Raw genomic sequence first — 22955 nt, 5'->3', positions numbered from 1 at the left:
GGGGTCCCGTTCCAGACCCCGAGAGAGGGTTCTTGGATCTCGCGCAAGAAATAATTCTCGGCGCATCTGTAAAGTGAAAGCAAGTTTATTAAGAAAGTAGAGGAATAGGCCGGGCGCGGTGGCTCATGCCTGTAATCCCAGCACTTTGGGAGGCCGAGACGGGCGGATCAGGAGGTCAGGAGATCACGACCATCCTGCCTAACACGGTGAAATCCCGTCTCTATTAAAAATACAAAAAATTAGCTGGGCGTGATGATGGGCGCCTGTAGTCCCAGCCACTCAAGAGGCTGAGGCAGGAGAATGGCGTGCCGGGAGGTGGAGTTTGCAGTGAGCCAAGATGGAACCACTCCAGCCTGGGAGACAGAGCGAGACTCTGTCTCAAAAAAAAAAAAAAAAAGGGGGGCTGCTGGTTGCCCGTTTTTATGGTTATTTCTTGACGATATGCTAAACAAGAGGTGAGTTATTCATGCCTCCCTTTTTTAGACTATATAGAGTAACTTCCTGACGTTGCCATGTCATCTGTAAACTGTCATGGCCCTGGTGGGAGTGTAGCAGTGAGAATGACCAGAGGTCACTCTTGTCACCATCTTGGTTTTGGTGGGTTTTAGCCAGCTTCTTTACTGCAACCCGTTTTATCAGCAAGGTCTTTATGACCAGTATCTTGTGCTGACCTCCTATCTCATGCTGTGACTTAGAATGCCTTAAACATCTGGGAATGCAGCCCAGCCGTCTCGGCCGCATTTTACCCAGCCCCTAGGTAGGATGAGGTTGCGCTGGTTCACATGCCTCTGACAGATTGGCTGAGCACCTCCCTCAAATCCCATGGCTTCCTGGAACACAGTGTGGAGTCCTCTGCCCTACCTGAAGAATACTAAAAGCATGGGCGTGTTATACACAGAATACTAAAAGGAGGTGGCTTCTCCACTACTTTGATCGTCCTCCTCTGTCAGCTTTTCTTTGCTGACATCCAAAATTGTATCTACAGTTTGTCTTACCTTTTCATTTTGTATATTTTTAGGAGAAAGTAGATCAGAGTTCTTTGCACTAGCAACACAACTTCCCAATTTTAATGTATTTATTCACTCAGTAACTATTTCAGGTGCTAGTTTTAATTGTGTTCTAGTTAGCATTGAACAGTGAACAGAAACAACAACAAATGGTCTTTGCTTTCATGTAACTTGGTTTCCTGGAAGTGGCAGTGCAGTAGGAGCCACATGGGGGAAGCACTGGGGTCCAGGAGGGATCTGGGAGAAGCCATGCCCAGGATGAGTTGGTCTGGGGAGGTGAAGGAAAGACTGGGGCGGCCACACTTGTGAAGGCCCTGAGATGAGACAGCTGAGTGCAGTTGGGTGATTCTGTGCAGTCCAGACTGATTGGAGTTGGTTGTGAGGTGAAATTTGAAGAGTGTGCCTGAGCCATATCTTTTAGTTGAGCTGGGTAGTACTGTGTTGTGTTTCTTGAACCTAACTTGATTATAAAACTCTACTGGGGCCAGGCATGGTGGCTCACACCTGTAATCCCAGCACTTTTGGAGGCTGAGACAGGCGCGATTGCTTGAGGTCAGGAGTTTGAGACCAGCCCGACCAATATGGTGAAACTCCGTCTCTACTAAAAATACAAAATTAGTCAGGTGTGGTGGCGCACACCTGTAACCCCAGCTACTCAGGAGGCTGAGGCAGGAGCATCGCTTGAACCTGGGAGGCGGAGGTTGCAGTGAGCCAAGCTCACGCCACTTCACTCCAACCTGGGTGACAGAGTGAGACTCTGTCTCAAAACAAAACAAAACCCAAAAACACTCTATTGGGGCACTTGTTGAAAATGAAGATTTTCATTTTCCAGGCATGGTGGCTCACGCCTGTAATCTCAGCACTTTGGAAGGGCAAGGGAGGCAAATCCATTGAGTTCAGGAGTTCAAGACCAGCCTGGGCAACACAGTGAAACCCCATCTCTGTAAAAAATACAAAAATTAGCTGGGTGTGTTGGCACACACCTGTGGTCCCAGCTACTCGGGAGGCTGAGGTGAATCATCTGAGCCTGAGAGGTCAAGCCTGCAGTGAACCGAGATCGCGCCATTGCACTCCAGCCTGGGCAACGTGGTGAGACTCTGTCTGGAAAAAAAAAAAAAAGTTTCCCAGGGTTTCTCGCTGGAGATTTTGTTTCAGGAAGTTTATCTGCAGTGGGACCTGGAATTTTATACGTTGAGCATAGTGTCAGGCAATGCTTATGATCAGATGATACTAATTAAACCCTGGAATCATATGATCTTCATTATGATTGGAGTTAGCAGATTTAGCCTCATATCCTGCCTTCTGCTATCAATACACACACACACACACACACACACACACACACACACACGTGCACAGGCATGCCAAATTGGCTGTTTCTTATCTCACTTTTATTATTTATATCTTTTTACTCATAAAAAGTCTTTGAAGTTGATCTGGCTTCTACATTTGTCATTTTTCTAAAACTTTTCCCTTGTCTGGAAATCAAAGGAATATTTGCAGTGCACTAAAATCTCATCTGAGGTTGCGTTTTTCTTCAACATTTTAACAGAGTAGAGCTGTATCCTTTTTCATGAAAGCATAATTACACGAAATATAGGAAGCTGTCAGTGGGAATCAGCTTTGGGCCAATATCTCAAATAAGAAATATTTTAGAAGTAGTTGTGGAGTTTTGCAAGGAGTAGTTGCCAGGCATGGTCGGCTTATGCCTGTAATCCCAGCTACTCAGGATGCCCAAGTGGGAGGATCACTTGAGCTCAGGAGTTTGAGATCAGCCTGGGCAAAAAATAAAAACAAAACAAAACAAAATAAAATAAAATAAAAGCTATCATTTGAGGCACTAGATGAGGACTTTCCTTCTAAGAAAAGAGGAAAGATGATTGCTCCAGAAAAATGTAGACATATGGGAGGTTTTAGAACCTGATTAGTAGAATATTGGCACAATATGATTTTAATAAGATTCTAAGGTTATTGTTTGTATCTAACTATTTACAAATTATTTTGGCTATTAGATTTCTAAAACACTGTTGTGGCACGGCTCCCTAGAGTTTCTGAATTGTGTGCCATCCTATTAATCTCTGTATCTTTTTTCCACTGGGCTTTAGGGTGATGTATGTTCATAAGGAACAATGGCAAAGGAAAGCAGAGTGACCCTTGATTCTTTTTTTCTTTTTGAAACGGAGTCTTGCTCTGTCGCCCAGGCTGGAGTGCAGTGGTGAGATCTTGGCTCACTGCAAGCTCCGCCTCCCGGGTTCATGCCATTCTCCTGCCTCAGCCTCCTGAGTAGCTGGGATTACAGGCGCCCACCACCTCGCCCGGCTGATTTCTGTGTATTTTTTAGTAGAGACGAGGTTTCACTGTGTTAGCCAGGATGGTTTCGATCTCCTGACCTTGTGATCCGCCCGCCTCAGCCTCCCAAAGTGCTGGGGTTACAGGCATGAGCCACCGCGCCCTGCCGACCCTTGATTCTTGGCTGTACCTGAAGCTTCAGTGTAGAGATTTCTGGCAAACTTGGCTGGAACGTATGAAGCTTACATTTTCCAAAAGTATTACAGTTATCTTTGGACTTTTGTGATATTTGCTGTATTTCATCTTTTGCGGTACCCAAATCTGAGACTTCACTGGAGAGTGAGTCTGAAGAAAGGCAGTTAGTTACACCAGGTGCACTGACTTTTTCCTATAGTTACTTTTCCATGAGCAAACATGGCCTAATAATTGCCTTGCAGTCTGATCAGTCATTAGTAACCTTTCTGTTCATCTGTTGGGGATGGAGCTTTCCTTTCCTAGCTGTTCACATTTGTTTTCTTAGTATTTCCCATAAAAATATTTCACAGAAATAAATATCTAGACATTAAAACTACCTATGGTAATGTAATGACAGGTTATTTATTGAATGCCCTTGAATCTTTGTCACCATTCTTTCTTTAAATCATTAGTTTTTTACTAATTAATATTTAATGGTTCCAATTTAGGTTGAGATAGTGATATATTAAGAAGCTAAATAGTAAAAGAAAACAACTGAATAAATTTAACAAAGGAAGTGTAAAATTTATACTCTGAATATTACAGAACATTGTTGAAAGAAATTAAGGAAGACCTAAATAAATGAAAAGACATTCTGTGTTGATGGATTGGAGGACTTATTAGTATTATTTATAAGATTGCAGTATTCCCTAAATTGACCTACAGACTCAATGCAGTCCTCGTAAAAATCCCAACTGGCTTTTCTGAATGAATGGGCTGATCCTAAAATTCATAAGGAAATTCAAATGACCCAGAATACCCAAAACAATCTTGAAAATGACAAACAAACGTGAAGGACTCACTTTCTAATTTCAGAACTTAACTACAAAGCTACAGATTCAGATTGTGTGCCGCTGGCATAAGGATGTACACATAATCAACGAGATAGAATTGAAAGTCTGGAATTAAACCCATGTATCTGCGGTCAGTTAAGTTTTTGACAAGGGTTGCAGAATCACTCAATGAGGAAAGAATAGTCTTTTGAACAAATGGTGCTGGGACAACTGGATATTCACATGCAAAGGAATGCATTTGAACCCCTATCTCACACCATATTATAAATTAACGCAAAATGGATCATAGACCTAAATGTAAGATTTAAAACCATAAAACTTTTAGAAGAAAACATATGTATACATCTTGACTTTGAATTAGGCAAAGCCATCTTGGACCTAAAACCAAAAGCACAAATGATAAAAGAGAAAGAATAGATAGGCCAGGCACGGTGGCTCACGCCTGCCTCTCAGCAGGCTTTGGGAGGCCAAGGCGGGCGGATCACCTGAAGTCACGAGTTCGAGACCAGCCTGGCCAACACGACAAAATCCCGTCCCTACTAAAAGTACAAAAATTAGCTGGGTGTGGTGGCACGTGCCTGTAATCCCAGCTGCTCAAGAGGCTGAGGCAGGAGAATCGCTTGAACCTGGGAGGCGGAGGTTGCAGTGAGCTGAGATCATGCCACTGCACTCCAGCCTGGGCGACAAGAGCGAGACTCAATCTCAAAAAAAAAAAAAAAAAGATAAATGGGTCTTTATCAAAATGATAAACATTTATGCTTCAGTGGATACCACTAAGAACAAGAAGTGACAGCCCACAGAATGGGAGAAAATATTTTGCTAATCATGTATCTCACAAGTGACTTGTATCTAGAGTATGTGAAGAACATTTACAACTCAATAATAAAAAGACAACCCAATTAAAATGTGGGCAGGGCTGGGTGCAGTGGCTCAAGCCGGTAATCCCAGCACTTTGGGAGGTTGAGGCAGGAGGATGGCTTGAGCCCAGGAGTTCAAGACCATCCTGGGCAACATAGTGAGATCCCATCTCCACAAAAAAAAATATTAAAAATTAGCTGGGCATGGTAGGTAAAGTGTCTGCTGAGGGGAAGAGGTTTCTTTTTGGGATGATGAAAATGTTTTAAATTGATTGTGGTGATGATTGCACAACTGTGTGTGTAGTAAACACCACTGAGTTGCACACTTTAAATGGGTGAGTTGTATGGAATGTGAATTATAAATACCATATTTATATAATATAAAAATATATAATGTAATATATATAATATATGATATATATAGAGAGTCTTGCTCTGTTGCCCAGACTGGAGTGCAGTGGCACAGTCATGGCTCACTACAACCTCGAACTTTTGGGCTCAAGTGATCCATCTCCCTCGGCCCCTAGAGCAGCTGGGACTACACATGGGTGCCACCTTGCTTGGCTCATTTTAAAAAAAAATATTTTTGAGGCTGAGTCTTGCTGCACTGCAATCCTAGGCTGGAGTGTAGTGCAGTGGTGCGGTCTCAGCTCACTGCAACCGTCTGCCTTCTGGGTTCAAGTGATTCTGCTGCTTCAGCCTCCCAAGTAGCTGGGACTACAGGCAGGTGCCACCATGCCCAGCTAATTTTTTTTTTTTTTTTTGAGATGGAGTCTTGCTCTGTCGCCAGGCTGGAGTGCAGTGTGGCGTGATCTCAGCTCACTGCAACCTCTGCCTCCCAGGTTCAAGCGATTTCTCTGCCTCAGCCTCCCGAGTAGCTGGGACTACAGATGCATGCCACCACACCCAGTCAATTTTTTGTATTTTAGTAGAGACGCAGTTTCACCATGTGGTCTCAATCTCCTGACCTCGTGATCCACCTGCCTTGGCCTCCCAAAGTGCTGGGATTACAGGTGTGAGCCACTGCACCCGGCCTAATTTTTGTATTTTTACCGGAGACAGGGTTTCGCCATGTTGGCCAGGCTGGTCTTGAACTCTTGACCTCAAGTAATCCGCCCTCCTCAGCCTCTCAAAGTGTTGGGATTACAGGTATGAGCCACCAAGCCTGGTAGAGATGGGGTCTGGCCTAAAATTTTTTTCTGGAGAGATGGAGTCTGTCAAAAAAAAGGCTGGTTTTAAACTGCTGGGCTCCACTGATCCTCCTGCCTCAGCCCCCTGAACTACTGAGATCGCAGTCGTGAGCTACTGCATCTGGACTTTGAATTATATTTTAATAAAGCTTTTACATTTGAAAAGAGAAAGTGGGACTGTATAATATGTATAGAGAGAGTGATAAATATTTTGTGAGAACCAGGTATCACCTGAGGAAATAATTTTAATCATGACATCAAGAGGAAGGTTGATTGAAGTGAGACTAAGATAAACCTTCACTTTTTGGTCAGTATACAAAAAACAAAAACCTGGAAAAATCCTTCCTTTAAGCCCCCCCACCCCCCTCCCCCATACCATGTAATGAAGACAAATGAGAGATACCTGTAAATACTGATACAAGAAAATTTGTGCCAGTTCTCTTTCCCCTTATTGAGTCAAAAGTTGCTGCCAGATTTTATAAAGGCAGGATAGGTGAAATAAATCTCACATGGGGGGCCAACCCTATCTAAAGTGGCCTTAAAATTCAAGGAGACTTCATTTGCAGCAATTAAAATGAGAACAAAATGTGATTTATAGAGTCATGTGTAATTTTAGGCTTTGTTCTAGTTACTCTGACCATATATCGCTTACCCCTCAAACAATCATTAATTTTATTTATGCATTTTGTGGGTCTAGACTCAGAACAGCGTTCAGTGCTGATGTCTTGACTTTGCTTCATGATGCCTGAGGTCTCAGCAGAAGAAAAGGCTCAGGGCTTGAATCATTTGAAGGCTCGCTCACCTGTGCGTTTGGCAATTGATGCTGGTTTGGTTGGTGGACTGAGTTCTTCCTACGATCCTCTCACTATGGCCTCTCCACACCAGTCTGGTATGGCATCTGGGCTCCCAGCGCAAGCATCCCGGGAGAGCAAAAGCAGAGCAAGCTATGCCGTCTGTTATCATCTATCTCCAGAAGACCTGCACTGTACTTCTGCCGCATTCTGTGCAACGAGGCAGTGACAGTGTCCTGGTCACATTCACGTGGAAGGAAAGAATCTCTAGATCTTGATGGAGAGGGACAACATACTAGAAGCACATAAAATACTGTTCTGGAAATACTGTTGTGGGCGATTTTTTTTTTTTTTTTAGGAAAATACAGGCTGCCACAGACCTGTAAGGGGACCTTACAGGCAGCTGGTCTGTTCCCTCATTTCCCAGGTGAGGACACTTAATGTGTAGAGGCACGCCGCATGGCCACAGTCGTATTCTGTGGTTGGTCAGGCTGGGACAGGAATGCAGCTTTTCTGACTCTAGGCTTGGGTCTTTCTCATGATGCCACCCTACTCCCCTTTCCTAATCATGTAGTTCACTCACTCACCTCATAAGTGTTCCTCTCCTTGGAGCTTTCTCCGATAAGCAGACAGGATATCAGGAGCAAGACTAGCAGAGTTCCAGCACGTGTTGGGGATGCGTGTGTTTCCTATCCTTTTCTCCCTCCATTGTTTTAATTGACTCTCTGTTTTTAAACAGAAGTCCTAGCTGACTGGTATACTATGGCAATACAGTAGAATGGAGTCACTTCCTAGCGTTTGGAAACTAAGTGGTAAATCTAGTTGAGCATTTCTGTTTGCCTTTTTTCAGGTGCTCAGAATTTTGATGTCATACGACTATCAACTTACAGAACAGCCTGCAAATTACGATTTGTACAAAAACGATGCAACCGTGAGTCATTTCTACCCACTTCTGTGATAGCTGGAGAGAGTTCTCAATATTAGAAAAGACTTTAACATCTTTTAGTTATATTGTGATGCTAATTGAATTATTTTTTATCTAAAGTATTTATCGGTATGTAAGCTTTGTAATGGAAGAACTTGTCCTTTTACTCCTTTGTTCCTCAAAATGTTTAACAAACAATCATGGAACTAGTTTTGAGGGTGGTGTAGTATTAATGTTCTTTAAATGGGAGAATCTATTTCTCTGTCACTTTTATTAAGGAAATGCTTTATACAAAATGTTTTATACAAAATTAATACAGTTTATCAGCTGCTGGAGGAAAAGAAAAACAATGTTTTTGATAAAGATATAATTGGAATTGATTTTCCTGATTAAGCTTAATGTAACATGAATCAACCTTTTCTATAAATAATTGCTACCATGTGGATTATAAAATAAAGTGTGTGTCTGTGTATATGTATATGTATGTATGTGTGTATATACGTAATCTTTCTTCTCTTTATTTCCACGAAGATGAACTAGCTCATGACAGGATTATTTTACTTTTCTCACGTTTGTATCAGTGGAAAAAGTGTTTTATACAATGGAAAGAACATTAACCTTAGAATTGAAAAACCTTGGTTTTAGACCTGGTTTTGCCATTTATTATAAACAAGTAATCTTGGGCAAATTACATTACCTCTGATAAATTCTACCCTACTTTGGGCCGGGCGCCCTGGCTCACGCCTGTAATCCCAGCACTTTGGGAGGCCGAGGGGGCAGATCACGAGGTCAGGAGATTGAGACCAGCCTAGCTAACACAGTGAAACCCTGTCTCTGCTAAAAATATAAAAAATAGCTGGGCATAGTGGTGGGCGCCTGTAGTCCCAGCTACTCGGGAGGCTGAGGCAGGAAAATGGCGTGAACCCGGGAGGCAGAGCTGGCAGTGAGCTGAGATGATACCACTGCACTCTAGCCTGGGCGACAGAGTGACTCTGTCTCAAAAATATATATAAAAAATAAAATAAAATAAAAGTCTACCGTACTGTATGTCTTACGCACAAATCTTAACTTAAAATTCTCTCTGAAGAATTTATCATGCCATCCTAGATTGAAGTGATGTTTCTTTCTTCAGTGGTTTCTCAAAGTATTATTTTTTACATTGTGGGTTGTGACCCATTAATGCTTCATGAAATCATTTTGATGGGCTGTAGCCAGAACTAAAAACATTTAATAGGAAAAAAAAGGAAGAAAAATAAAATATTAGAATGCAGCTTGTGTGGTAAGGCTAAAATATGTTCTAAAGGCTAAAACTTTTTTTAAAATATATCTAGATGTATGTATGTGTTTGTGTATGTGATGGTTTAAATATATTTCTGTGATGATTTAAATATATTTATATGTCTAGATGTATATATGTGTTTGTGTGTGTATGTGTGTATGTGATGATTTAAATATATTTCTGTGCTTGTGGTCAAAAAGTTCGAAAACCACTGCCGTAGAGCAACTCATTTTATAATTCTTCCCATAATTATTCTTGGGAAACAGTAGTCTACGTGTGGAGTGTTGAGAGCCTGAGTAGGCTAGTGGCATTAGTAAGTAAAAGATGCGTTGTTCTAAAGGTTTTATTATTTTTTTTCTAAAGGTTTTATTTTGTTACCTTTCACATAGGATTCTAGAGTTGATCTGAAAAACATTTTGATAATGTATGGGATAAGAAATAGTCAGCATTCAGCTTTTTCCGTATGTACGTTCACTTGTTCCTTCATTTTTTTTTTTTTTTTTTTTTTTTGAGACAAAGTCTCGCTCTGTCACCCAGGCTGGAGTGCAGTGGCGTGATCTCGGCTCACTGCAAGCTCCGCCTCCCGGGTTCACGCCATTCTCCTGCCTCAGCCTCCTGAGTAGCTGGGACTACAGGCGCCCGCCACCTCGCCTGGCTAATTTTTTTTGTATTTTTAGTAGAGACGGGGTTTCACCGTGTTAGCCAGGATGGTCTCGATCTCCTGACCTGGTGATCTGCCCGCCTCGGCCTCCCAAAGTGCTGGGATTCCAGGCATGAGCCACCGCGCCCGGCCTTGTTCCTTCACTTTTTATTGAAAGGGTCAATAAACAGTCAATAAACAGAAGAAAATAAACAATTTTCTTCACTGCTGAAGAGTCTTCTCATACTCATTCATTGAATGTGAATATATTCATGAATCTGTACAAGTTTTTCCATATGTATTTTCAATTGTTCCTTTACTTTTTATTGAAAGGGTCAATAAACAGAAGAAAATAAACAATTTTCTTTACTGCTAAAGAGTCTTCCCATATTCGTTCATTGAATATGAACATATTCATTAATCTGTATAAGAAATATTCATGGCAGTGTCCATATATGAGAAGGTCTGCTTTTTGACCTACTAGTGTTCCCCTGGTCTGTCTATCCTTCTACCAATACCAGGCTGCTCTAATACCACACTGTTTCTTGTAGCAGTAACCACTATTAGAATTTAGTAAATCTAAGTGTCAGGCACGGCAAGTCTTCCTACTTTGCTCTGTTTTTCTTTTTAAGATTCTCTGGGACAGTCTTGTCTTTTTAACATTTGTTTTCATATAAACTTTAGAATCTGCTTGCCAATTTCTACTAAAACCAACAAAATGAAACAAAGAACTCCCCTGTATTTTTTTTTCTTCATTTCTTTTTTCAAGTATAATTTGCACACAGTAAAATTCCTCTTTTACTGTATGGTCCTGCAGAGATTTTGATTGGGATTGTATTGAATCTGTAAATCAAGTTGGGGAGAATTGACGTATTGCCAGTGTTGAGATTTCCTCCTATGAACGTGGGATATGTTCATCCCTAGAGCTATTTAGGTCTTTCATTTCTTTGTAGAGATGTTGCACATCCTTCACTGGATTTTTTATTTTTTTAAATTTTTATTTATTTATTTTTGAATTAGTGTTGCTCTATCGTTTAGGCTGGAGTGTAGTATCGCAATCTTGGCTCACTGCAACCTCTCCCTCCTAGGGTTCAAGAGATTCTCCTGCCCCAGCCTCCCCAGTAGCTGGGACTGTAGGCGCCTACCACCATACCCAGCTAATTTTTGTATTTTTAGTAGAGACAGTTTTGCCGTGTTTTCCAGGCTGGTCTTGAACTCCTGGCCTCAAGTGATCCACCTGCCTTGGCCTCCCAAAGTGCTGGGATTACAGGAGTGAGCCACCACGCCCAGCCTCTTCATTGGATTTATTCCTAGGTCTTCAGTGACATGATACTATTATTTTAAAATTTCATTGTTATGTTACTGATGTATAGAATACAGTGATCTTTAGATCTTAATCTTATTTCTAGCAATTGTTCTCCACTCATACTAATTTATCTGTAGAATCTTTGATTTCTGTGTACATTGTTTTCTTATTTCTGAATAATGACAGTTTCAGTTACTCATTTCCAATACACTAATTATTTCTTTATCTGAATATTTATGTCGATTTAGCCTCAAATACAATAGAAATGAGGACAGTGAGCATTCCTTATCTCATTCCCATTATCAGAGCAAAACCTTTCATTTTACTATTAAGTAATATGTTTGTGGCAAGTCCTTTGTAGATAACATTTGTCTTAGCCAGTTTTCTGTTGCTTATAACAGAGTACCTGGAACTGGATGATTTATAAAGAAAGGAATTTATTTTGTATAGTTGTGGAGCCTGGGAGGTCTAAGATTGAGGGGCCATATATGTTGAAAACCATCTTGCGGCTGGGGACTCTCTGCAGAGTCTGGAGGTCATGCACACCATCCCATGGTGAGGAGGCTGAGTGTGCTAGTGCAGGTCTCTCTACCTCTTTTTATAAAGCCACCAGTCCTCCTCCCATGATAACTCATTAATTAATTAGTCCATTAATCCTTGAGTAGATTAATCCATTCATGAAGGCAGAGCCCTCATGATTCAATCACCTCTTAAAGCCCACCTCTCAATACTGCCACATTGGAGGTTAAATTACATTTCTTTTTTTTTTTTTTTTGAGACGGAGTCTCGCTCTGTTGCCCAGGCTGGAGTGCAGTGGCCCGATCTCAGCTCACTGCAAGCTTCGCCTCCCGAGTTTACGCCATTCTCCTGCCTCAGCCTCCCGAGTAGCTGGGACTACAGGCGCCCGCCACCTCGCCCGGCTAGTTTTTTGTAATTTTTAGTAGAGACGGGGTTTCACCGTGTTAGCCAGGATGGTCTCGATCTGCTGACCTCGTGATCTGCCCGTCTCGGCCTCCCAAAGTGCTGGGATTACAGGCTTGAGCCACCGCGCCCGGCCTAAATTACATTTCAACATCATTTTTGCAGAGGACAGATATTCAGACTGTGACAACCTTAATCAGATTAAGAAAGTTTCCTGATAGTGTATTTCTTCATTTCTAAAAATAAGGTTTCCTTTAAAAGTTGTCTTTCGATTATTATTTCTAACTTAATTTCATTTTGATCAGAGAGCATGACTCATAGGATTTTAATCTTCAAAATTTATTGAGATTTGCTTTATGGCTCAGGATATGGTCAGTATTTTTTTTTTTTTTTTTTTGAGACAGGGTCTCGTTCTGTGGCCCAGTGCAGGGGCGAGATCTAGGCTTACTGCGCTTCGCCTCCCAGATTCAAGTGATTCTCCTGCCTCAGCCTCCCGAGTTACTGGGATTACAGGCAAGAGCCACCACACCTGGCTAACTTTTGTATTTTTAGTAGAGACGGGGTTTCACCATGTTGGCCAGGCTCGTCTTGAACTCCTGATCTCAAGTGATCCACCCACCTCGGCTTCCCAAAGTGCTGGGATTACAGGTGTGAGCCACTGTGCCCAGCCAAGGATGTGGTCAATTTTTATATGTATCTTTGTGTACTTGAAAATAAAGCATATTCTCTCATCAGTGGAGGCTGTGCTTTGTGTAGTTCTCATTATGCCTACTTTGTTAGTTGTGAAGTTAAATCGTCTGTATCTGTACTTTTTGAGTGGTATTGCACTGTCACTTACTAAGAGAGGTGAGTTAATATCCCCCACTAAGCTTCTGAATTCCTGTGTGTCCCTTGGAGGTTGTGTTTATTTTTGTTTTATATATTTTGAGACTATTCTATTAGATGTAAATACATGTTAAGTTCCTATATCTTTCTTTTCTTTCTTTTTTTTTTTTTTTTGACCACAGGATCTCACTTTGTCACGCAGGCTGAAGTGCAGTGATGCAGTCATAGCTAACTGCAGCCTTGAGCTCCTGGGCTTAGGCAGTCCTCCTGCTGTAGCCTCCCTAGTAGCTAAGACTACAGGCATGTGCCACTATGCCTAGCTAATTAAAAAAATTTTTTTTTGTGGAGATGGGCTTCCGCTATGTTCTCCAGGCTGGTCATGAACTCCTGGCTTCAAGCTAAGCCGGGAGTGGGATTACGGACATGAACCACTGCATCAAGCTGCTGATATCTTTCTTATGAATTAAAACTTTTATCATTATTCAGTGACCCTCTTTATCTTTAACAATATGTTTTGTCCCACCATTAAAAAAATATAAAGTTCGTATACTATAAAATTCACCCTTTTAGAATGTATAGTCTTTTCACTGATTTTTAGTATATCCACAAAGTTGTACAACCATCATCACTATCTAATTCTAGAACATTTTCATCACCCCAGAAACAAACCACATACCCATTAACAGTCACTCCACTTTCCCTTCGTCTCCCAGCTCTGGCAACTACTAATATACTTTTTTTTTTTAACGGATTTGCCTATGTGGACATTTCATATAAATAGAATCTTAGAATATGTGGTCTTAACTGTCTGGTATCTTTTACTTAGAATAATGTTTTCAGGGTTTATCCATATTGCAGAATGCATCAGTACTTCATCCCCCCGCCCCTTTTTTTTTTTGAGATGGAGTTTCACTTTTGTTGCTCAGGCTGGAGTGCAATGGCACGATCTCGGCTCACTGCAAGTTCCGCCTCCCAAGTTTAAGTGATTTTCCTGCTTCAGCCTCCTGAGTAGCTGGGATTACAGGCATGCGCCACCACACCTGGCTAATTTTGTATTTTTACTAGAGACTGAGTTTCTCCATGTTGGCCAGGCTGGTTTCGAACTCCCAGCCTCAAGTGATCCGCCTGCCTTGGCCGCCCAAAGTACTGGGATTACAGGCGTGAGCCACCATGCCTGGCCACTTCATCCCTTTTTATGGTCAAATAATATGCCATTGTATGCATATGCCACATTTTATTTATCCATGTATCTGTTGATGGACATTTGGGTTGTTTTCACTTTCGGCTATTATGAATAATGTGCCTATGAACATTTGTACAAGTTTTTGTGTAGACATATGTTTTCAATTCTGTAGGGGTAGAATTGCTGGGTCATATGGGAACTGTGTGTAACTTCTTAAGGAACTCCTGAATTGTTTTCCAAAGCAGCTGCATGATTTTACATTTGCACCAGCAGTTTATACGAGTTTCAACCTCTTTACATCCTCACTGACACTTGTTTTCCATTTAAGTAAAACGTCTAGCTATTCTAGCGGGTGTGAAGTGATATGTTGTTGTAGTTTTCTTTTGCAGTTCCCTAATGACTAATGATGTTGAGCATCTTTTCATGTGCTTGTTGGCTATTTGTATATCTTCTTTGGATAAATGTCTATTTAAATTATTTGCCCATTTTTAAATTGGGTTGTCTTTTTTTAATTGTTGAATTGTAAGAGTTTTTATATGTCTGGATCCTAGACACTTAATGGATGCTTGGTTTACAAATTTTTTTTCCATTCTTTGGGGTTGCCTCTTCACTTTCTTGATAGTATCCTTTGAAACACAGACTTTTAAAATTTAAATAAAATGCAATGTATCTCTTTTTTGCTGCCTGTACTTTAAGTGTCTTGTTCCGGATCTTAAGGGCAGAGCTTTCAGTCTTCCCTGATGAAGTATGATGTTGGGTTGGCATTGGGGTTTGTTGTAGATACCCTTTATCAGGTTGAGGAAGTTTTCTTCTAGTTTTAGTTTGTTGTGTTTTTATTATGAAAAGGTATTTGATTTTTCCAAATGCTACTTCTATCTATGTCTGTTGAGTTGATCATTTGGTTTTCCAAGCTCCCCTGCTTTTTTTCCTGTTACAAAGTTACATCACCTTTGTTTTGGTTAGAAATTGTCATCCACTTATATTTAACCTTTTTTATGTCCTTATGTTTTATATATATCCCTTGCAAACAGCATATAATTTGATTATTTAAAAAAATGTGAATTTGTCAGTCTTTGTCTTGTAAGTGGTATGTTAGTATGTTTATAGTTACTGCAGTTAACTGATACATTTGCGTCCACACCAACCATCTTTTCTTGTGCTCTTTGTGCTACTTGTTCTGTGTTTCTTACCTTCTTTTGGATTGAATTAGTTGTATTTTCCTAGTTTCAGTTCTTCCCCTAGTTTTTCAGCGTTGGAACATACACTTTCAGGTTTTCTTTACCTGAAAATGTCCTTATTGAACCTTTTTTCTTGAAAGTTTTTTCATACTAGGTATAGAATTTTGTTGGTGGTTTTGATTTCTTTTCAGCACATTAAAATTATTTTGCAGTCTTCTGCTTCCTTTGTTGCTTGAAGTCAGTCAGGCATCATTCTTAATTATTTTTCTTTCAAGGAAATGTCTCTTTTCTGTGTAGTTTAGTATTGTTTACTTTTTTTGTGCACTTAAGAAGTTTTTATGTTCCATCTAGGAATTTTTGTCATTTTCAAGAGGAATGTAGACCCAGCTACCGAGCCTACTTTATTACTGGAAATTGAATTTAAAAGAAAGTTAGCCTCTTAAATAATGGAGGAAATATGCAGTAGATAAATTTATTTTTGGCTGATCTATGAGTTGTTCAGAGCTCTGAGTAGCCTCTAAAGCATATTAATATTTTACTTAATGCAGTTGTATTTGTCTCTCTCTTTAGGTCATAGAGTAAAGTTTCGGTTGTAAAATGTTGCTTTAGTTGCTAGGCTAAAGTAATACAATAAAGTTGACTCAAGGTGATACAGCAAATTTTCAAAAAGGCTAGAAGTTCTTATGAGTATTTCTTGATCTTTTTCTCAAATTATCCTTTGTTAGGAATTGCTTGGGTCACTATTTGCAGAGACGTGAAATACTAGCTATTTAAATGTGAAGACTGGAAGTAGTTCTTCCCATACCACTGTGGTGGCTCCTTGATGTTGTCTGGGACTGATATTCTTTATTTGACCACCGAATGTTTCCTCATTGTTGGCTAAAGAGTTTCTTCTTTTTAAACTTAAGAACTAGTTGATACATTTAAGATTCCTATTGTGAAGGGTAGTACCACACTTTAACATTGTTTACAGTTTATTTTCTTTGTCTTTTAGTTCATCTTGTTGATATCTGGAACATGATTGAAGCCTTCCGAGACAATGGCCTTAATACACTGGACCATACCACCGAAATCAGTGTGTCCCGCCTTGAAACTGTCATCTCCTCCATCTACTATCAGTTGAACAAGCGCCTTCCTTCTACTCACCAAATTAGTGTGGAACAATCTATCAGCCTCCTCCTCAACTTCATGATTGCTGCATATGACAGGCTAGTACCTTACCTTACATGCTTACTTCATTTTAAGAACACCTGTCTCTGAGTCATTCTTCTTGCATACTGCCTTGCTAAGGGCTGGCAACTTAGAATCACGGTTAAAAGGGAAATTATTGGCCGGGTGCGGTGGCTCATGCGTGTAATTCCAGCACTTTGGGAGGCCAAGGCGGGCAGATCATAAGGTCAGGAGGTGGAGACCATCCTGGCCAACACGATGAAACCACGTCTCTACTAAAAATACAAAAAATTAGCCAGGCATGGTGACACGCGCCTGTAGTCCCAGCCACTCAGGAGACTGAGGCAGGAGAATCGCTTGAACCTGGGTGGCAGAGGTTGCAGTGAGCTGAGATTGCGCCACTATACTCCAGCCTGGGCGACAGAGTGAGACTCCGTCTTAAAAACAACAACAACAACAACAAACAAAAAACAGGAAAATTTTTCAGTGTAAGCCCCTCTAGAAACTGGTTCACAGTGACTTACTGTCCTAGAGTATGTCGTATATTAAACTCTGGAATATTGTGGAGAATCACAATGTTTGCGATGTATTGTTTGGGAAAATTATAGATACCTTTATACAGCTGTTCTCTAGCTTGTGAAAAATGCTAAGTTTTAAATTTGAATATGGGGCTATTTGACTTCTAAGCCTCCTCTTTCTTTTTTCTTCTATGCCTAGTTTGTTCAGAGGGCTAATCTGTACTCTGTAACATCAAATACTGGACTATAGTAACTGATTTTCTCTCTCTCTCTTTTTTTTTTGAGACAGAGTTTCTTTCTTGTTGCCCAGGCTGAAGTGCAATGGCGTGTGAGCTCCGCTCACTACTGCCTCCCGCCTTCTGGGTTCAAGCGATCTTCCTGCCTCAGCCTTCCAAGTACTGGGATTACAGACATGCACCACCACGCCCAGCTAATTTTGTATTTTTAGTAGAGACGGGGTTTCTCCATGTTGGTCAGGCTGATCTTGAACTCCCGACCTCTGGTGATCTGCCCACCTCGGCCTCCCAAAGTGCTGGGATTACAGGTGTGAGCCACTGCACCCGACCAAACTGATTTTCTCTGTATGTCTAGGAACCTATTTGAAATTTTTTCATTGCAGAACATAGTTTAGTAGATCTTAAAACAAAAGAAAACTATTTAAATGTACTCCAATTGAAACGGACATTATTTGCTGCACTTATATTCATAGATAATTAAGTTGGTATTGTAAAGAATGAAACAACAAAATTGTAAAGCACAGATTTTTGATTGTGGAAGTACAGAGGTTAAATGGTGATGTTCTGCGAACCAGCAGTTCTAGTTTCTGCTATAGTCTTGGCCATCTGATTTGAATGGATTGTCTCTGCTTCATTTTTTGCTGTCTGTAGACCTTCTTCGAGTTCATGCATTTGTAAAATGCTATTAATTATATCTTATAATAGGGAGGAGTCTGTTAATTAGTGGTAAAACTATGGAAATGTCAAAGCCAAGTCATAATTTAAGCAGTCACTAAATTCACACCATTTTTATAAGCTGTTATCAAATTAGACACTGTATCCTTTTAATAGAAAATTATTAAAGAAATTTACTTATTTTTTTGAGATGGGGTCTTGCTATGTTTCCCAGTCTGGTCTCAAGCTACTGGGCTCAAACGATCTTCCCTCCGCAGCCTCTCTAGTAGCTGGCATTACAGGTGTGCACCACTGTGCCCGGCAGAAATCTGAATTTTAAAAATAGGAGTGTATAAGTGACATAAGTCCCAGAATTCTAATGCCATTTTTTAGTAATTTAAGTTAGTGACTCCATAAGTTAATTTTTTCCTGCCCAAGAACTGGCTTTTTGTTTCAAAACCCTTAGGAAACATTGTTATTCTGTGATAGGTAAGCAGAACCTTTTCATGACACTGACTCACTCAGTAAATCAATTCATGGATCACACAACACAAATTAACTCAAGAAACAATATTTTTTAAAGTCAGAAATAAAAACCATCTTACTCTCTAAAAACGGTCAAGCAGAGATTAAAATCTTAGATTCCGTAATCATGTCAAGTAAGTTAAATACCATGGCGCTTTAGCCTACTGTGTTGCTCTGACAAAATGCCATAAACTGGGCACTCTATAAACAACACAGATTTATTTCTTACAGTTCTGGAGGCTGGGAAGTTCAAGATCAAGGTAGATTCTGTGTGTGGGGAGGGCCTGCTTTCTGGATCCTAGATGGCACCTTTTTGCGGTATCCTCACATGACAAAGGAGGCAAAGAGTTCTCTGGAGCCTCTTTTATAAGGGCACTAATCCCGTTTATGAGGACACCCTCATGACCTAATCATCTTCAGAAGGTCCCACCTTCTAATACTGTATCTTGGGGGTTAGGATTTTAATGTGTGAATTTTGGGGGAATACAGACATTCAGATTATAGCATATGGCTAAAGGAGGGAGAGGAAGGAAGAGGACAGAGATGGCAAAAAGGAGAATGGGAAGACCAAACTTAGAAGCAGAAGGTGCAAGGATATCCTGGGCTATATTCAGAGAAGGATAGACACATACAGAGAGACAACGAGAATAAGTGGACAGTGAATCAGATGAAGGCAGATGTGTAGAAACACATACCGAAAATAGCTAGCAAAAAAAAAAAAAAAACAAAAGAGTGAGTTAAGAAGACTAAAGGGTATAGTATGTTATTAGTGAGTTGGGTAATTTTTACTTTGATACATTTAAAACATTGACCATGGTATCAGAATAAATGATCACATCTTTACTAACTTTGAAACCTTTATATGATAGAGCTTATTTGGCTATCTAGAAGTTTAAAATTGACCTTCTTGTGTTGGAAAAAAAGAAAGAATCTGGTTATCAGAATGTTAATTTTGAAAACCAGGAGGCCAAGCGCAGTGGCTCAAGCCTGTAATCCCAGCACTTTGGGAGGCCGAGACGGGTGGATCACGAGGTCAGGAGATCGAGACCATCCTGGCAAACACGGTGAAACCCCATCTCTACTAAAAAACACAAAAAACTAGCCGGGCGAGGTGGCGGGCGCCTGTAGTCCCAGCTACTCGGGAGGCTGAGGCAGGAGAATGGCGAGAACCCGGGAGGCGGAGCTTGCAGTGAGCTGAGATCCGGCCACTGCACTCCAGCCCGGGCGACAGAGCGAGACTCCGTCTCAAAAAATAAATAAATAAACAAACAAATAAATAAATAAATAAATAGGTATGTCTAATAAAACTAGGTTTAGATAAAATCTGTGAAATACATCTAAATCTAAAAAATACGAAATATAGTATTGAACACATCATTTAAAGGCTTAGGGTTATTGTTTACCATCTGCAATAACACTCAGTAGAAAACACTCTTGCTAATTTGAACAATCGAAAGATTCCTTTGGTATAAAGATACTTATATAATTTATGATGGATTTATATGAAAAAATTCCTGTGTAGTTTGCAAATGTGGCTGACAACCATTTACAAATGTTGGTTTAGGCCGGGCACAGTGACTCACACCTGTAATCCCAGCACTTTGGGAGACCGAGGCGGGTAGATCACCTGAGGTCGGGAGTTCGAGACCAGCCTGAACAACATGGAGAAACCCCATCTCTATTAAAAAAAACAAGAAAAAAATACAAAAAATTAGCCAGGCGTGGTGGTGCATGCCTGTAACCCCAGGGAGGCTGAGGCAGGAGAATCACTTGAACCCAGGAGGTGGACGTTGCAGTGAGCCGAGATCACACTACTGCACTCCAGCCTGGGCAATAAGAACAAAAGAACAAAACTCCGTCTCAAAAAAAAAAAAAGTTGGTTCAGCAGTTTGTTTTGAATCCATTTAAAAAGTTATATTGTTCCCCCTTAATACTGAATGTTTAAAACAAAACAATACAAAACAAAGCAGAAAGAAACCAGTCCATTTTAAATAAAAGCAAATGTCTTCCATAAATTCTTAATCTGCCCAGCCTAGCATATTATGGAATGGATGTTGCTGAAAAAAGATAATATTAGGTTACAGTCTTCTTCATTAGTGATTTTTAAACAAAACTGTTAATTTCCTGGGAGGCACAGACATTTCATGTGTTGGTGTACAGTATTTATTTACATCCCTGCTTGTTTTTAGAAGAATTCAGGATCATGAGGAAAAAGCCAGCCAAGTAAGATCAGAGTCCTAGTGCTGAGTGGGAAAATTTTCCGCCGTTGTAGCACATTTAACTTTTCTTTCTTTTAAGAGACAAAGTCTTACTCTGTCACCCAGGCTGGAGTACAGTGGCATGATCAAAGCTCACTGCAACTTTGAACTCCTGGGCTCAAGCGATTCTCCTGCTTCAGCCTCCAGAGTGGCTAGGACTACTGGGTGCATGCCATCATGCTTGGCTATTTTCTTTTTCTTTTTAAAATTTCAGAGCTATTTCTCAATGTGAACAGGCTAATTATTTTATTTTTTATTTTTTGTAGAGATGGAGTCTTGCTTTGTTGCCCAGGGTGGTCTTGAACTCTTTGCTTAAAGGAATTCTCTTGCCTCGGCCTTCCAGAGTCTTGGGATTACAAGCATGAGCTACCACACCGGGCCATCCATCACTTCCTTACTCTTTGTCTTGTAGCTTTTCTTCCAAGAGAAGTCATGAGTTTGTGCTAATTTACAAACAAGAATCTTCTGAATTCAGAAATGCAGACTTGCAAAGGGTTTTACTATTAGCTAATATTTCAGAATTTTTTTTTTTTGTTTATTCTTCTGTGCTTCTTTTCTTTTTATTTATTTTTTTAAAAGAAAGGGCAGGAGGAATACTTTTTCTTAGTGTGTTTCTTTTTCCTTGCCTTTGTTTTTTTCTGAAACAGAGGAGAGAAGTAGTAACAAGCCCAGAGACTTCTGTCCCTTCAGTACCTCACTTCGAAATCAATCTGATCAAGACACTGTTTCATCATGTAACTTCCCACTTCAGAAACCTTCAGAGAATCCCTGTGGTTTTGAATTAAGCTCACACTCCTCCATTTGGTTTAATGATAACACTGCTTACCTCCCTGCCCAAACCAACCTCTAATTACGCTCCTGGAGACACTCTTCTTTTCCAATATGACAGGCTCATTTTCCTCAGACAAATGCCATGCGCTTTGTTCCCTGTCAGCTCCCACATCTGTCTGGGATTACCCAGTCTCCTTTTGTAATGTCCAAATCCTTTCTGTTTCTGAGGATTCAACTCAGGTTTTTATTTTATTTTATTTATTTATTTTTGAGCCGGAGTCTCACTCTGTTGCCCAGGCTGGGGTGCAGTGGCGCGATGTCAGCTCACTGCAACCTCCGCCTCCCAGGTTCAAGCGATTCTTCTGCCTCAGCCTCCTGAGTAGCTAGGATTACAGGCACGCACCACCACACCCAGCTAATTTTTGTATTTTTAGTAGAGATGGGATTTCACCATGTTGGTCAGGCTGGTCTCAAACTCCTGACCTCCTGATCTGCCCACCTCTTCCTCCCAAAGTGCTAGGGTTACAGGCGTGAGCTACTGCGCCCGGCCTCCACCCAAGTTTTTACCTACTGTGTAGCCTGCCTTATTATCACCAATCCCATTTTAATCCTTTTGATGACTTACAGTTCTTGTTTATATTATTATTTTGGCTTTTAATTACATAATGTTGTAAACTTCTTGTAAGTGTTCAAAATGGAGTGGACGTCCTTGAGAGCAGAGATTCTGCTTATATTTCTTTCATTAATTAGTATAACGCTAGATTATTTATAAATGTTTATAAGGTTGAAATGAAAAGCAGCAGGCATTCTGATTGTGATAAAATGGAATAATATTCTAAGTTGATTTTACTTGATTAAAGCTGTTTGACATTTGCCAAATGGATTCTTGATTTGCAGTTGATTATTGCAACATCCTTACACTGTGAAGTTTTGTAAATTAAGATTCATTGGCAGAATCCGAGTTTTTGAAAATCAAAGAGAGATGCTCTTATTACTTTTAGCTACATATGATAATCGGACTGGTAATAGTGTTTCTAAAGTTGAAGTCTGTTTCTGTGTGAGAAATTTGTGGTTGGCAGCATCCACAATCATTTGCTAAAGAGATAGAAACAGGTTGTGTTCTTAAGTACAAAATACTACCCGTAGTCTTGTTTTCACAAGTATTAATTTGAATAGCAAACCCCTACTAGATAGTGTAAAGCTAGAATTGTCATCCAGATTAGGTTAGTTTTAAATATTGAAAGGCAGAATTTGAGACCTTACTGACCTGGAACGAATGATTTCCCATCCACAGGGAACAGGTGGGGACTTCAGAGGCTTCGGAAGGTACCTGCATGTTAAAACATAACAGTGTTTATTCAGGATGACTCATTGTCTGCTTAGCTTGGCACAGAGCTAATAATG

General features: G+C 40.4%; 1 protein-coding gene across 18 annotated transcripts in view; it reads left to right on the top strand.

Moving 5' to 3' along the window:
• Window positions 1-22955, top strand: part of DTNB (dystrobrevin beta) — a 299924-nt gene that overhangs the window by 37836 nt on the left and 239133 nt on the right. For all 18 annotated transcript variants that reach the window (XR_004054289.1, XR_004054290.1, XM_010383016.2 and 15 more), the window contains exons 3-4: window positions 8013-8093; window positions 16414-16627. Coding sequence is in view for 16 of the 18 variants with exons in the window: in XM_010383016.2 (XP_010381318.1) it covers window positions 8013-8093; window positions 16414-16627 (295 nt within the window). In the remaining 2 variants the exon portion in view is untranslated. The remainder of the gene's footprint in view (window positions 1-8012; window positions 8094-16413; window positions 16628-22955) is intronic.

This window comes from Rhinopithecus roxellana, chromosome 17 (assembly GCF_007565055.1).
Source record: "Rhinopithecus roxellana isolate Shanxi Qingling chromosome 17, ASM756505v1, whole genome shotgun sequence".
Classification (NCBI taxonomy): Eukaryota; Metazoa; Chordata; class Mammalia; order Primates; family Cercopithecidae; genus Rhinopithecus; species Rhinopithecus roxellana.
Note: the sequence above shows the minus strand (reverse complement) of the source record. Positions and strands in the feature narration are given on the sequence as shown.